Source organism: Exophiala oligosperma, assembly GCF_000835515.1.
Source record: "Exophiala oligosperma strain CBS 72588 unplaced genomic scaffold supercont1.4, whole genome shotgun sequence".
NCBI classification, from domain to species: domain Eukaryota; kingdom Fungi; phylum Ascomycota; class Eurotiomycetes; order Chaetothyriales; family Herpotrichiellaceae; genus Exophiala; species Exophiala oligosperma.
The window spans coordinates 1,427,048-1,443,540 of NW_015622821.1; the positions used below are offsets into that span (position 1 = coordinate 1,427,048).

General features: G+C 50.5%; 4 protein-coding genes across 4 annotated transcripts; all 4 read left to right on the forward strand.

Moving 5' to 3' along the window:
• Window positions 1-54: 54 nt before the first annotated feature.
• Window positions 55-1,607, forward strand: PV06_04651 (uncharacterized protein). The gene is made up of 2 exons (XM_016405570.1): window positions 55-1,134; window positions 1,220-1,607. The coding sequence occupies exons 1-2, from the start codon at window positions 514-516 to the stop codon at window positions 1,349-1,351; spliced, it is 753 nt and encodes a 250-aa protein (XP_016263776.1). The 5' UTR covers window positions 55-513; the 3' UTR covers window positions 1,352-1,607.
• Window positions 1,608-2,760: 1,153 nt separating this feature from the next.
• PV06_04652 (uncharacterized protein) lies at window positions 2,761-4,558 on the forward strand. Its single transcript, XM_016405571.1, has one exon. It carries the CDS (start codon window positions 2,770-2,772, stop codon window positions 4,246-4,248), a length of 1,479 nt encoding a protein of 492 aa, XP_016263777.1. The 5' UTR covers window positions 2,761-2,769; the 3' UTR covers window positions 4,249-4,558.
• A 506-nt stretch (window positions 4,559-5,064) lies between these two features.
• On the forward strand, window positions 5,065-7,393 carry PV06_04653 (uncharacterized protein). The gene is made up of 6 exons (XM_016405572.1): window positions 5,065-5,484; window positions 5,563-6,176; window positions 6,293-6,363; window positions 6,458-6,621; window positions 6,704-6,975; window positions 7,052-7,393. Exons 1-6 carry the CDS (start codon window positions 5,398-5,400, stop codon window positions 7,197-7,199), a joined length of 1,356 nt encoding a protein of 451 aa, XP_016263778.1. The 5' UTR covers window positions 5,065-5,397; the 3' UTR covers window positions 7,200-7,393.
• An 870-nt stretch (window positions 7,394-8,263) lies between these two features.
• PV06_04654 (uncharacterized protein) lies at window positions 8,264-15,338 on the forward strand. Its single transcript, XM_016405573.1, has 7 exons — window positions 8,264-8,630; window positions 8,688-8,979; window positions 9,036-9,701; window positions 9,758-10,111; window positions 10,165-12,585; window positions 12,636-14,966; window positions 15,025-15,338. Exons 1-7 carry the CDS (start codon window positions 8,341-8,343, stop codon window positions 15,094-15,096), a joined length of 6,426 nt encoding a protein of 2,141 aa, XP_016263779.1. The 5' UTR covers window positions 8,264-8,340; the 3' UTR covers window positions 15,097-15,338.
• The last annotated feature ends 1,155 nt before the right edge of the window (window positions 15,339-16,493 follow it).

The following is a 16,493-nucleotide window of genomic DNA, read 5'->3' on the forward strand; positions in this document are numbered from 1 at the left end:
GCGATCTTTATCTCGCATCCCGGCCTTGGAGATCTCGTGTCTCTTCCCGCTCGGCAGCCTGCAGCGAGGCGTTTTGAAGGGGAGGGGGCGGGATTAATGATGTCTGTCTCTTCGCTCGAATGGGAAACGAGACACGTAGCTACGCATTGGGCGCTTGCACGAGAGAGATAAACATAAACCCTGGAAAAATCTACAAGAATAAGAACTTCGGTCTTGATACACAGCGTCAATTGATTACCTCCCAGCACTTTCCTCTCTTCCTGGTTCCGTTGAAGTACATATATATACCTCAGTATATGTTCGCCACGTCTCACAACAACAACAACAACAACATCATCATCATCATCTTCATCTCACAAAATCCACTTTGGCAAGGCTGAATTCACATCGCGGCATTCCTTTGAGTCATACCTACATCCATACAGACTCAGTATCAGCACAACTTCTGCAAGTTCCCATATTGATATACAACCCCCTTCATAAGTTCAACCATCAACGGTCCCACAATCGAACATGGCCAAAGGCGTCGCCAAAATCGCAGTGGTGATATGCAGCAACAGAAAACCGCGGGCCAACCCTCAAATCGCCAACTTTGTCTTGGAAGCCATCGAATCCACTTACCAAGACCGCTGGTCTCTCGAACCGGCCCTCAGAGTAATCGACCTCGCGGAGAGAAACCTTCCATTCTTCGACGAACCCGACGTCCCGTCCCAGATCCACGACCACACCAAGTACGCGCACGAACACACCCGCGCGTGGAGCCAAGAGGTCCAGAGCTACGACGGCTTCATCTTCGTCTGCCCCCAGTACAACTGGGGTTACCCGGCCGTGCTCAAGAACGCCATCGATTATCTTTACAATGAGTGGAAGGGGAAACCGGCCATGATCGTGAGTTACGGTGGTCACGGCGGTGGCCGAGCCGCAGGCCAGCTCAGACAGGTCTTGTGCGGAGTGCACATGATCCCAACCAAGAAGCATGTCGAGTTGGCGTTCCCTAGCCGAAGTGTCTTGCTCGAAGCCGCGTACGGCAAAGACCTCGCTCTCGACGGGTTCAACGCGAAAGGAATCTGGGGTTCTCAACGGAAGGAGATTGGTGATGTTTTTGCCGAAATGATGGATCTCTTGAGCAGCAATGTGAGTGTCCTTACTACCGCTTAGCAATTTCAAGGTCCACCCACACGAGACCATCTTTGCATCCGCTAACAAGAGTTTTGAACAGAAAGTCGGAAAGGCTCTAAAATCAGCTGCGGTTACCTTTGGATATGCGAAGCAAGAATTGCGCAAGAAGTTCAAGAAGGGATCGACAGCAGAGGGAGCGACTGGAAGAGGCGAGGCGCGGAGTGATGAGTAATGCGGTGAGGTTCTAGGCAAGGTTAAACGTCTTGGGAGTTTGCTCAAGTCAGGGAGTCCCTTGTTTGAACGAGGTTTGATTTTTGTGTTTGCGACTCGAGTTTTTGTTTAGCGGTGGAAGCCAATGATGCGGGTGATTTTGTGGACATTGCGGTTTATTCGTACAGTCACTGGGATACTTAGTAGAGTTCCTTTTTCTAAATAGCCATATGTGGAATTCGCGTTGTCACGTCCTGAATGAACCGTTTTATCATTTACTGTTACTCTCAGTTTCTGTCAAGATGCTACTTGCAAATCTTGTTTCGCAATGCTAGCGGCTGCAGCACTTGTGGATAATGTACGGTATTTAGCCCAAGGCTGAGAAAATTAGGGGCCTTAGACTGTGCCTTCAGACTCCCATCTCTCCCCATATCGTATATTATAATGTTTCGGCCACCGCCGAATATGTCTTGAAAGGTTGAGAGAACGTATTCAGCGCTTTTGCCTCGGCATGGCGCACGAAATCACCCAGCCTCAAATCACACCTGTTTATTTACCGCGTAAAAGGACTAACCCAATTCCTAGCAAATCCGCCGTAAACCCACCGAGCACGGCGCAACCCATATCTTTGGTCCCTGGAGAATGAGGCCTTGTACTACCATTCACCATCCTCGGCTACCTACCTGCCCAAGGCACAGTGGATGATGTGACGTACTCAAGTTTCTCTCACCAAGTCCACGGATCCTCTCTCCTTCAAGTTTCCTCCCGTGAACCACAGTCGCAAGCTTTTCTCAGTATCTCGCCCCTTCGGCTATGTATTGCAAATTATGATGCGCTCAGAAAAAATGACCGAAGTCCAACTTTGGAGGCGCATTCACGGCACAAACCGCGAACCGCGAACTTCGACCCGCGTACTGCTTCACTTTCTTCTTGCTTGTTCCGGATGCAAAGGCGCAGTGTGGCACAACGCACGGCGTAGCAAAAAGGCTTTCTTGAATCTCGAGCAATGATGATACGATGATGTATGTGTATGCCTTGCCTTGCCTTTCTCCCGTCCTACCCCTGTCCTTGCCTTGCATTTGCCTTGTCGTTCATATCGCCTCTTGTCCTCTTCTGCGAGAAGCCGCTCCTATATGTGTCAGATGTTCTCGCCAAGTCGCCTAAATGGTTACTCGCCCTTGACAAAACACGATCACGACCAAGATGAAGTCAACAAATATAATGCTTCTGAACTGAAGAAAGTATTGAACACGGTATTGCACAAGCACAGCGGAGACCTTGTGTCCTAAACAGTCCTTGCGGTCATCAATTTGATATTACAATCACGATCACGGAACGACCATCACAATGTCATACGAGATACATGCATGTAAAGCCGCCTTGGCGAGCTTCAGGACAACTCAAGGATCCTCAAGTATATCGTTGACTTCAGCAACATCGATGGCAGTCAGTACGAGTACCACTTCTACTGCCTCGTCGTCGTCGTTGACCACGGATCCGGCAATAGCAATAGCAGGAGCAAGAACCTCATTGTTGTCGTCAGCACTTCCTCTATCGACCATCTCACCCGACTCAGCCATCGGCCATCATCATTTCGGAAAAGCACCATATCTCTCTCAGGTCGCCCTTTTAGGAGAAGTGCCCTCGAAATCCGTCGATGTCCCAATCACGTCCGTCTTCCTCGTCCTCTTTATCGTCGGAGCCATAAGTAACATGATGATCTTCCGAAAAAACAAAGCGCAGGGCCGACTCTTCATGCCATCATTCTTTCTGTACGTCTTCTGCATGGCCCGGACCCTCAGCTGCGCTCTACGCATCTCCTGGGCATTCTATCCCACCAACGCCTCCCTCTCCATCGCGGCCTTTATATTCGTCTCGGCCGGCGTCCTGATTATTTTCGTTGTCAACCTAATCTTCGCCCAAAGAATCGTCAGGGCGATACAGCCTCGCATCGGATGGAGCCCAGCATTCAAGATCTCATTCGTCATCATATATGGTCTTACGGTGCTCCTTCTGATTGCGACGGTCATCTGCATCGTCCACTCCCATTACACCTTGAATCCAGACGACTTGCGAATCGACCTTCACATCGAACAAGCCGCCATAACATATTTTCTTTGCCTCGCATTCCTCCCGCTTCTGCTGGTATATGTGGCTCAAGTTCTCCCACGGACGAGGAGACCCGAAAAGTTTGGAACTGGATCCTGGCGATCCAAAGTACGGATTTTGACACTGGGTGCTGCACTCTGCACGTTCGGCGCAGGATTTCGCACGGGCTCGAACTTTATGAACCCCCGGCGTGCGGATGATCCGGCGTGGTACCATTCCAAAGTTTGTTTTTATCTTTTCAATTTCACCATCGAAGTCCTGGTGGTGTACCTTTACCTGATCACGCGAGTGGATAAGCGCTTCTACATCCCCAACGGATGCAAGACGGATGGGGACTATACGCGACCACGACAACAGATTCCCTCCTCTGGGGCATCGTCCAGTACGGTGGTCGTGGGCGAGCCAGAGAACCTGAAACGAAAGGGCAGCTTGAGTAGCTACGCGCGCATCTTCGATGGGAGCTCGTCCACGTATTCGTGGCGCGAGGAAGAGAGGGAGAGAGAAGTCAATCGCAGATATGCCAGTGATGGGGAGGAAGACCATGAGCGTCACGTGCGCTCACGTTCAATCTCACGCTCGCATTCTCCGTCTAGGTCGTACTTGTCGCAGGTGGAAATCAATTGGGGATCAGAATCGACCTTGCAACTCCCCCCTGCAGTGGCACCGAGTAGGATACGAGTGGTGGATATGCAAGAGGCGCCGTACGTGGACATTGATTTCCTCCAAGAACGTGATCATTACGGCCAGCATAGAGGTGATGACTGGTTCAGGTTGGAAACTCCAAGGGTATCAGGGACTTTTGAGAGGTGAGATTGGAGAGACGGAGAGGGTGAGTTAGGGGGGATGGGAGTGGAAATGCGAATGTGAAGCAGGCCTATTTCATTTGCGATTGCTGTCATTGGAAAGATCTGAGTGGTAGGCCTGTCTCATTGGCCTTTTGGGAGGATTTGATATTTCATGGGCATGAACAAGGAGTTTGGGAAACATCGACAATGATGATTACAACCTGACACAGAGATATTTTACTCTCGAGACCGACAAAGTCTGCCATGACGAGATCGAGATCGAGAAATGAGACAACGAAACCCTCATTCGGATTATGCTCTATGGTCAAAGAGGCGACTTTGGGAAAGTAAATTTCCTTCTTGGTCTAGAGAAGAAAGCATGGTAGAGGGTATTCTGTAACATTTTGTTCCGTAGACGAGACCTATTTTCCACCCATGCCATGGACAGTGTACAGGATCAATGGCAATATGGCAGCGATAATCTAGACTAGGTAGGGTTTGCGATTTTATGTGCTGAATTGTTCTAGCACGATACAATTTCCACTCTTCTCGGCCCATTCTTTTCTTTTTTGTGGTGTCGAGCCCCCCCTGAATTCGCCGACAAGCCCGACAGCCTTATCGAGTATCACTATCACTAACAGTTTTCTTGTCTTTCGGGGCATTTCACATGTACAGAAAGACCCAAATGGCCATGTACTTCGGCATATTAATGCGATGGAAGCTAAATCTGGGGATATTGTAGTCATTGTAGTCAGGTGATAAGATAGAGAACGCTTTTCATTTTATAACGCCGAAAAGGATCAATGCCATTAGCCTCGTCTCTTTTAGGTCAAATCAGTCACTCAGGGCCCAGAAAGGCGTCGAGGGATCACTCACTCACTGCTCGCTGCTCGCCCAGAGACAGAGTACTCGAGTCCGACAAGGCCGGGGCCGAGGTAATTGATTGATTAAGAAAAGAAGGACGAGACTTTCAGACACGAGTACCTACAGTAAAGACTGGAAAAGGATACCAGCAAAAAGGCCATCCTACCCTAACCTACCCTTTTCGTCATATTTTTCTGAGTCCCTTGATCCTCTGTATTTGACAGCTTGATCGTCTATACTAGCCCGTGTGCAACACTTGAAAGCCTCCTACTATACACTTGGAAATCTCAAAGACACGCCTTGTGCCATCATGGGATTGAAAATCATCGTCGTCGGTGCCGGTATTGGTGGTCTCACTGCCGCTCTGGCTTTGAGACAAGCAGGTCATTCTGTCGAGGTAAGGCATTCCTGAACATTCTTTGCTCTACAACGAGTCCTGCTCAAAAGTTCTAATATTCTTCTGTGACTTACCTAGATATTCGAAAAATCAAAATTCGCAAAGGAAGTCGGCGCAGCTTTAGGGTTGACACCAAATGGTTCACGAGTTCTCGCGACTCTCGGCTTCTCATTTGAACGTGCGAGAGCAAGGGAAATCACCAGCTGGGACATTGTCGACGGGGTGAGTTTGAGGTTGGCCAAAAGTATGGATTTTACCGGCCTTTCCAAACAATTTGGATTCTCGGCCTACGCCGTACACCGCGTCGACTTTCACACCGAACTTTTGCGCCTCGCACAACAACCTGGGATCTCGGGCGAGGAAGCCGTGGCCTTGCATTTGTCCTCTGCGGTTGTCGATTGCGATCCGGTCGAAGGTTGGATCCAGCTGGCGGACGGCACCAAACATTACGCAGACCTGATTGTGGGGGCCGATGGGGTCCATTCCGTTCTCAGACCTCTTGTGACGGGATCTGGAGATGCGCCACATTCGACGGGACTCAGCGCCTTTCGGTTCTTGGTCCCAACCTCTACCATGTGCAACGATCCGGCCCTGCAGGATCTGATGGAGTGGAAGACCACGGGTGCAGCGACTCTCGCAGACCCCCAAGATGCCCTTCCCCAACGCCACATGATGTGGTATGATTGTCAAGAGTGAGTTTGTTTTTATAATGTCCAATATCTGGCAAGACCAGAAAGAAACTTGAGGCAGTATTCGGGAATGCTGTCTGGCACTTGGAAATCCACTGACAGTCGTAAAACATTTTTAGTGGCGAAATCCAAAATTTTGTTGGAATAACTGCTTCACGAGACATTCCTATGGGAAGTGATGGTATTCCTGGTTCGTACTCTCTCTGGAAAAAGGACTTCTGAAAAAAAAGGGGTTCCGCTGTCAAACAAAGCTAACAGACTGACTGTTGGTTGTGGCGTCACAGATTTCAATACTGCCATGCTTGAAGACTTTCATGCATATCATCCTGACCTCAAACATGTCATCAAGATTGCAGGAAACGTCACTTGCTGGCCTCTCAGCATTCATGATCCTTTGACATCTTGGACCAAGGGAAAGGTGGTTCTCGTGGGGGATGCTGCTCATCCGGTAAGTGTATCTAATCGTCGACGTTTTTTGGGGGGGTTCTGCTCGGAGCAATCTTTGACCTGACCTATCTGTGTCTGTGTAGATGTTGCCATTCGGAGGTCAAGGATCCAATCAGGCAATCGAAGATGCAGGGGCGTTGGGTTATCTCTTCACTGCAGTGGATGACGTTTTCAAAGTGTCGGCACGTCTGAAGATGTTTGAGGAAGTACGCATCAACAGAGCCTCCATTATTCAAACCTTGTCCACTCAGAGAGCCGGAAAGGAAAAGGATGTCGAAGAGGCGTTGAAACAGTATTATGCTCCTGGTGCAAAGATTCCCGGGTCATTTCCCGAGCGCAATTACGATGCTTTCAGGTGAGTAGAGCTTTGGAGATTTCTAGCCCTTTTATTTTTGTTTCTCTGGTCGACTTACTTATTCTCAATTCCACAGTCACAATGTACTTCAAGCTGCCGCTGATGTTTTGGCGACGTCAAAACTGGAGCAGGAAGCCCCCGACAGCGCGAGCACCGAGGCGTACATTCTTCCTCAGATGACGCGGGACTATTTGAGCAATCAGATGATGAGTCAAGCCGCGTGATGAGCGATGAGTGATGATGGGAGTCGAAGCAGTCATTGAGGGGAGATATTGTCGAAAGGTGCTGGGTGGTGTTTTGGATACGCAGCATGGTGTCCGTCGGTTCATAGAAGCTCAGGATATAAAGTGGGCTGGAGCTTAGATAGCCATTCTCAAGTGTTGTCTTGTCCTTGTGTTGTTCTGTCGCTGGCTGTTGTTGTTGTTGCTGCTGCTAAAGGCATGAAATGAAATGTGTTGACTCGCCATCATCTCGAACAGCTTGCCTAGGCGGATGCGTATTGTTGGCCTGCGTTACCTCTTATCCGCCTTTGACTTTTTACAGACAGCTAGTGTGCCCATGATACTGATATTACAAGGGTATAAATCGACGAATATTCCGTAAAATATTAATGTGTTCAAAGTATTCGCCACGATTCCGCGCAGCTTGAGAACACGTCGTTTAGGTATCTTGACGCGTCGATCACGTGGTTTAGCCTGGAATGCTTGATTATAGGGTCTTCATCAGTACCTCTTAGGCACGCCTAAGTATATGGTATAGGCGAATCTTCCGCCAATATCGGGGCCAGATCGGTGCCTGGGCACCTGCCTATTTAGGCATCTAGTAGGCCAATATTGAAGCCCGCCAAATCTCTGCTGTGTAGATTTTCTGTTCATCATCTCGCCCGCATCATTTCTCTTCCACGTTTCTCATAGCCATCTCACCACACTCTAGAAACAATAACAATGATGTGCTCCTTTTCAGCTTGCCAAACCCGGGGCCTTGACCGTCATAAATTCCGTGAATGTATTGTTATGGAGCTGCTGGACAAGAATCGGATTCGGCTTACTACCGAAAACACCCGCCATATGAACGCCGACCGGAGTCTTTTCCAGAAATACCACACATAGTGTGTGCGACCCAAGGAGCATCCCTTCAATGCACCGGCAACGCCAAAAAACCGTCCGGTTGCCGTCTTCGGCCCCGGGTCATGGGTATAGGCGCATGGCATCCGTGATATACTACCGTCTCACGTGAAACTCCCAGGCATGTCGTATATACGCCATCCTGTCCAGCTAATACCAGTAGTCCAGGTGCAGATTCGAGTGCCAGCTACAGACAGATTGCTACGACATTCAGATGCTTGGGTAGCCAAAGTACGCAGGCATGGCTGGATCAATTTCATTCTTTGGCGACGGCTCGCTCCCTCTGCATCCAACATTCTCTCAGATCCTTCAGGCTCGAACTCAACGTTCACTACTCTCCGTTTTCCTGCACAAAGCTAGGCTTGCACTTCAAGATGAGATCTCCCAAGTTCCGATACCAGATAGGAAGGGCATGCCAGACTTGGCAGAGCTTGAATGCTTGATTCCCAATCCTGCGGAGAAGCAGCCTCGCGATCACCAGTGTCTGGCTCCTGCAATGCTTGTTATCATTCAACTGGGGCAATTCATCAGGTGAGCTCAGATCGCCCTCTGTGACGCCCATAGGTTGATTGACATCTTTGACTACAGTTGGTATGAGAACCACCCTGAAGAACCTTATCCCGGTCCAGAATCATCATTCGTTGTTGGATTGTGTGTAGGACAGTTGTCGGCTGTTGCGGTCAGCCTTGCTCGGAGTTTGGTGGAACTCCTCCCTCTTGCTATCGAGTCTGTCCGCTTGGCGTTCCGAACTGGCCTCACTGCGACCATGGTGAGAGACGAATTGGAACAGGGGGAGAGCTCCGAGACATGGGCAGTGCAGAGCTCCCGTGCTTTGGGGCTAGGTGAGGATAATCTACTCGACACCATCCATAAAGAAGAGGTCAGTAGCAGCCAGCCTGCGTTGGTTGAAGTAACGTGGCTTACCATATTCTTCAGGGTATACCCGAACGCAAAAGAAGTTACATTAGTGCTTCATTCGGCAAAGCATTCACACTCCAAGGCCCTCCTTCTACGCTCGATAAGATCGGCCATTGGCTAAGTTCAAATCGAAAGTCCTTACCACCAAACTCCTATCAAAGACTTCCTATTTATACCCCATACCATGCACCGCACCTTTATTCCGAAGAGGACATCAAGCGTATCCTGAATTTCCCAGACACTGATGACTCTAAATATGACCACACACCATGGGAGACGACAAAGCTGCCTCTGGTATCGCCAGTCACCGGGAAATATTACCAGGCAAACAGCACTCGCCATTTGCTACAGTTGGTAATGCACGACGTCCTCAAAGCGCCCATCGAGTGGAGTAATGTGACGGCAGGATGCGCGGATCATGTCGCTGCACTGCAGCACGGAGAGTGGGTTGTGCGAGCATATGGTCCCACGCTTGCCGCTGGCAGCCTGGTAGCGACTTTGACGAAGGGTGCACAAGTAAATGCCATTCTGGATGGGGCTTCTGCTGCGAAAGGTGCTTCCTACTGTGGTGTTCCGATGAATGAGCCTATCGCCATCGTGGGTATGGCTGGTAGATTTCCAGAAGCTGCGAGCCACGATGAGCTTTGGAATGTACTCGAAAAAGGCATGGATTGTGCCAAAGTCGTAAGTCTCCACGAAGTATACTCATTCTATTGTGAAGGCACAGCTAAAATGGACAGATCCCTGCCGATCGCTTCGATAAAGACCTGTATGTCAAGAATGACGGTGCAGCTAGAAATCCAGCTGGAACATTGTACGGCTGCTTCATCAAAGAGCCAGGATTGTTCGATGCCCGCTTTTTCAACATGTCGCCACGCGAGGCTGAGCAGACCGACCCACAGCAACGCTTAGCACTGGTAACAGCGTACGAAGCCCTTGAAATGTCAGGATTCGTCCCAAATCGGACTCCGTCAACACAACTTGATCGTATTGGCACATATTACGGTCAAACCGGGGACGATTATCGAGAATGGAATGCCTCTCAAGACGTCCAAACATACTATATTTCCGGAAATGATCGTGCATTCGGCCCAGTCAGTTGTCTGAACTTGATGTTCTTTGCTCAATCTGCTAATGAATACTACAGGGGCGTATAAACCACCATTTCAAATTTGGAGGCCCAAGTATGAGTATCGACACAGCTTGTTCCTCAAGTGCTGTAGCTCTCAATACAGCCTGCACTGCCTTGTGGGCCAATGACTGCGACACAGCTGTGGTAGGCGGCATGACCCTATTCACCAGCGCTGACACTTTCTGCGGACTGAGTCGCGGTCACTTTTTGAACCACACTGGAAACTGCAAAACCTTTGATGATGCAGCTGATGGTTATTGTCGTGGCGAGGCTGTGGCAACCGTGGTCGTCAAACGTTTGTCAGACGCCAAGGCTGATAACGACAACGTGCTGGCTGTTATCCTGGCTGCTGGCACCAACTACTCGGCTGCCTCTTCTTCAATCACTCATCCACACGGACCGACACAAGAAACCCTGTATAGGAGACTCTTGAATGATGCTGGCCTTCACCCGTTCGATGTAGATTACGTCGAGATGCATGGCACCGGCACACAAGCCGGAGACGCTGGCGAGATGAGTTCTGTGAGCAATGTGTTTGCCCCTGCTTCACCAGCTCGCCCACGGGAACATCCTCTATGGCTGGGGGCCGTCAAGTCCAATATTGCTCACGGAGAATCGGCTTCTGGAGTCACCGCTCTCATCAAATCGCTACTGGTTTTACGCGAACAAACAATTCCTCCACATGTCGGTATCAAGAGCGGTAACATGAACCACACCTTCCCGGATCTCCAGCAGCGCAATATCAAGATAGCTTTGGGCGGGCCTGAAGCATTTCCCTGCAAACAAGCACGGAGACGTAGACTCATGGTCAACAACTTCGGTGCTGCCGGTGGTAACACCGCTCTGTTGCTTGAAGAAGCGCCCCTCCGCGTCACCAATGTAGGTATGGACCCAAGAGCCGACCATATTGTTGCAATCTCAGCCAAGACACCAAAGTCGATGAAAGGCAATGCTAGAAGCTTGTTGGCATATCTGGAGAAGCACCCAGAAACCAGCTTGTCTGATGTCTCATATACTACCACGGCTCGACGTAGTCATTTCACTCAGAGACTGTCACTCATGGCATCATCCATATCACAATTGAAATCACGGCTTGCGCAAGTTCTCGACACGGATCCTACGAAAACGGGCAAGCCTTCAAATATCATATTCACATTCACCGGTCAAGGATCGCTCTATGTTCCTCTCGCCAAAGAACTTTTTGATTCCTCGAGGCAATTCAAGTCCGATATTCTCCGGTTCAATCAAATATGCCTAGATTATGGCTTTCCCAGTTTCATGCCTGTTATTGAGAGCGAAAATGGTGACATGGAAGGATTGTCCCCTGCTCAGACCCAACTCGCTATTGCGTCTGTGCAAATGAGTCTTTTCCGCCTCTGGACCACATGGGGCGTTGTTCCAGCAGCGGTTGTTGGGCACAGTCTGGGAGAGTACGCAGCGCTATTTGCAGCTCGCGTACTCTCTGCCAATGACACACTCTATCTAGTTGGAAAGAGGGCTCTCCTCCTGGAGACAATGTGTTCACAAGGAACCCATTGCATGCTTTCGGCTCACGCTGACCTGGCATCGCTCAAGAAGCATCTTGGAAATCTCTTGAATGATCTTGAGGTTGCTTGTGTCAACGGACCAGAAGATACTGTTCTCAGTGGACGAGTTGACATTGTCGAGGAAGCTCGCAACAAGCTAAAAACACTCTCGGTCAAGTGTATTGTTCTCAACACTCCGTACGCCTTCCATTCGGCACAGGTTGACCCAATCCTTGCCGATTTTGAGGAAGCTGCACGCAGTGCTAGGTTTATGACACCTCGAGTTCCTGTTCTGTCACCGCTTCTCGCATCTGTGGTCAAGGAACACGAAGTGCTTACTCCTAACTACGTCTCAAGGCACGCTCGAGAAGCTGTGAACTTCTCTGCTGCATTGAAGGCCGCACAGCAAGACGGCTTGGCTTGCAAACAAACAGTATGGCTTGAGGTTGGGCCCAAGCCAATTTGCCTGGGTATGGTCAAGGCAACACTTGGAGACGACTGTCGTACCATTTACTCTCTTCGTCAAAACGAGAATTCTTGGACTAGTGCCGCGAAGGCTCTAGCTTCACTATACGAATGTGGTCACGATATCAACTGGAACGAATACCACCGCGATTTCGAGAGTGGGAAGAATATGCTTCATATTCCGACGTACTCCTTCGAGGAAAAGAACTACTGGATTGCGTACAAGGATGATTGGGCTTTGAGAAAGGGCGATGATGTCTCAAAGCAGACTAGTATCGCTCCTCAGACTCAAGCTGCTCAGATAACCACTACGATCCATCGCCTGATTTCACGAAAGCAGCAAGGTACCACTGTCTCAATGGTCTATGAGACAGATCTTTCAGATCCTCTTCTTTACAAAGTTATTTCTGGGCACAAGATTAACGGGTTGGCACTTTGCCCGGCGGTAAGTCCTGGCTCTCATCTTCAGACAGACCCAATACTGACGATTTATAGGGCGTCTATGCGGATATGGCTCTCACGGTTGCTGACTTGTTCAGGAAAGAGTGCGCTTTTGAAGTTCCTACCACCGGGATCAATGTGACCAATATGACCATCCTGGGCCCAGTCACCGTTCCGGTGCCTCGAGTCGCAAGTCCTCAACTTCTGCAAGTCATAGCAAACGCAGAACTGGAGTCAGGAAATATTCATATCGAGTTCAAGACACAGTGCCCTCAAACGAAGAACTTCACCATTCCAAATGCCAAATGTCAAGCAGTGTACGGCAGTGATCAGGCATGGCTGCACGACTGGTCAAGGTCTGCATATCTTGTGCGAAAGAGGATTGAAGATCTTGAACGTGGAGTGGCAACTGGCACAACCAACAAAATGAATAAGAAAATGGCTTACCACCTCTTCTCTCAGCTCGTCGACTACAGCTCTGCATACCAGGGCATGCAGGAAGTCCTCGTGGACACTGAAGAGCTCGAAGCTGCTGCACTGGTCAAATTCAATGAAAGTCGAGAAATCGGTGACAACTTCTTCGCCTCTCCTCTCGCAGTTGACAACCTGGCCCAGCTAGCAGGGTTCGTCATGAACGGCATCGGCGCAGGCGATTCTAGCTCTGGCGTGTACATCTCACACGGCTGGGGTTCACTTCGACTCTCGCTACCGCTAGATGCTTCTAGACCTTACCGAGTACATGTCAAAATGCAACCACTGGAGAAGTCTGTGATGGCAGGCAATGTGTCAATATTCCAAGACCAGGTGATGATCGGCATGATTGGCGATGTTATGTTCCAAAATGTGCCTCGGTCACTTCTCTCGACCATGCTGAGCCCCCATTCTTCGGTTGGGACTCGACAGTCTGCTGCTTCCCACAAGGCCAGTAAATCGCCGGCACTAGGACAAAAGTCTGAAGCCGCGATGCCTCGACAGGAGTCACCCTCGGCAAAGGCTCTTAAACGAGCAGAGGACACTCAAGCCAACCTAATCTTGAGAGTCATTGCCGAAGAGATCGGTGTCGATGCATCAGAACTCAAGGATGACAGTGGCTTTGCTAACCTCGGAGTGGACTCTCTACTTTCATTGACCATTATTTCGAAGATCAGAGAAGCTGTCGGGATTGAGTTGCCACAGTCTACCTTTGCAGACTGTGAGACGGTAGGAGATCTCAAGGCTTTACTCGGTGACACTGGGTCTGCGACTGACACCGCCTCCGAATCTTCTCTTGAAACACCGCCAGAATCTGGCATTCAAACACCATACCCCGTTGCGGAGACTTTGTCAAGCCCCGCCGACAACGACATGATCGAAGCTCTCCACATGACCCTTGCTGAGCAAATTGGGATTGACGTAGAAGAGCTTGTTGCGACTGACGATCTATCGGCCCTAGGAGTGGATTCCCTAATGAGTCTCAGTATCGTCGCTGCGCTTCGGGAGAAGATGGGAATAAATGTGCCTCAGGATATGCTTGCCGAAAACACGTCCCTGAAAGGTATCAAGGCAGCACTCGACCTTGTACCGTCACCATCACTGCCAATCCTGTCCAACCCGGTACCTTTGAGGTCAGAAGTTCGACCGCATGCTGCCACCGGTAGCACTCGCACGGCAAAGTCATTTTTGCTGCAAGGAAACCCACAGACTGCATCGCAAACAATTTTCCTCTTTCCCGACGGCAGCGGCTCGGCCACATCCTACCGTCGACTTCCAGAGATCGCAAAGGGAGCTTGTGTCTATGCCATTGATAGCCCATTTCTCAAGCACCCAACCGAGTACACCTGTTCCTTGTCCGAAGCCGCGTTACTGATGGCGAATGAAGTTCGCACTCGGCAATCCTCCGGCCCCTACATTCTGGCTGGTTGGTCCGCTGGTGGCATGTACGCCTACGAAGCTGCCAGACACCTCATTTCGGTCGGAGAAATCGTCTCCAAACTTATCCTCATCGACTCTCCTTGCCGAACAGATTACGGGCCCATGCCCCAAGATGTGCTCGACTACGTCTCTCGATCGGGAGTGATCGCGGGAGAAGGCGCGGCTACAGCGGCTCCAGAATGGCTCGTCCGACATTTCCAGTCGACCATTCGGGCAGTTCAAGAGTATACGCCGCAGGCATTCGACGAGGAAAACTCGCCGTCCACGTACGTCATCTGGGCGGCTCGGGGTGTTTTTGAAGATTGGCCTCAAGCCGAACTCGCCGGTCTCGACCTCACCGACGCCGTGGCTGCTTGGTTGCTGAAGCCAAAGACCAGCCCAGGAGCCAATGGGTGGGACAAGCTGCTCTCGGCCAAGAAGATGAAATGTTCTTCGGTGAATGGCAATCATTTCAATATGGTTCACCCTCCCAACGTGAGTATAAACCTAACCCCCAGCTGATTATGGATGTTTTGCTGACATGACTTCCTAGTGCGCTTCTCTCAGTCGGGCTATCGCAGGTGCCGTCGGTGAGGACGATGCTGTAGAATGGACTCGTGCTTAGCCTGGTTGTGGTCGGTGTCTTTTCTTCTCGGTCGACGCTGGACTTACTTAGGCTGACTACCAGGTTGAAAAGGGGTCATGTCATCGGGCATCTCTCTTTCCGGTTGGCTAGACAAGGAGTGCATTGAATTGTTTAGGTACAGGATCTATTTCTCTGTTTATACGTAGATGGTGGGAAAGGACCTGATGGTTTGGTGTTCGTTGGTAGATTTTCTGTTCAATGGCATATCTTGTTTCGAAGCACTTTTTCAGCTCTCGTTCCCATCTCAATTGTCAAGCAGCAAATCTACTGCCCCATTTCAAAGAACTACCTCCGTCATCAAATCATCAGGCCATCGAGGTGCATCTCTTCCATTTCCCCTCGTGCCCACGTTGTACTTTAATTGAACTTCAGAATCGACAAACCGAATCACGGGTCTCACGGTTCTGACAGTCACACCACCCAGGGCTTTACTTTCTCGGTCCTCGAAAAACTCCGCCTTGTCGAAGAGGTTGGTATTTTCTTTCATCATCTTCATGTATCGTGGTATAGTGTAATTCATATTATGGCAAGACCTGAAAACCTGTCGTCCATTGCGATGCCAAACTTCGTTCCAGATTGGTTCAGGGTATTCACCCACCCAACCCGTAAGCCACTGATTGTAGTAGTTCAAAGCAAGATCCAACTTGTAACTGCCTCCCCGGTCGGCTTTTTGTATCAGTGCGGATAAGACCCCAATGACCCCGACGATGCCCGTCATGTAGTCACTGTTTGGGAACACCGGGGTGACGGGTTCGTCGTTTGATAAACCCATGGCCCGGCCAAACCCGGCGGACACTCCTGTGCAAGCGTCACTGATCTGTTGCCACCCTGACCGTTGACTCCAGGGCCCGTGCCAGCCGTAACAGTTCTCGCGGACCGAGATGATGCCCCTTTCGGGCCTGTCTCGAACGAGATCAATCATCTGGTCCTGGCTGAAACCGTACTTGTCCAGAACCCCCGGGCGATAACCCTGGACGACCACGTCGGCGTCACGGATCAGGGTCCGAAGTTTGTCTCGCCCTTCTTCCGTCTCGAGGTCGAGACTGCAAGACCACTTGCCCCAGCTCAGGTCGACGTGTAGCTCGCTGAAATCGACAACGTTGGGGGAGGTGACTCGCATGACGCTGGCGCCCAGCTCAGCCAGACCCCGCGTCACCGCAGGGCCGGCGATGACTCTGGTCAAGTCGACGACCTTGAGACCCGCCAGCGGTCTGGTCGACGAGGTTCGTGCCGTTGATTGCCACCAGTGTCCTGGCCGGTGGGCGGGAACCGTGTTGACTCGGTACAGCTCGAACAGACCGACGTCAGCATTGGCTTTACCTTGCTCAGTCTCACGGAACGAGTCCACAGTCTCCACGACCACGCCTGCCTGCTTG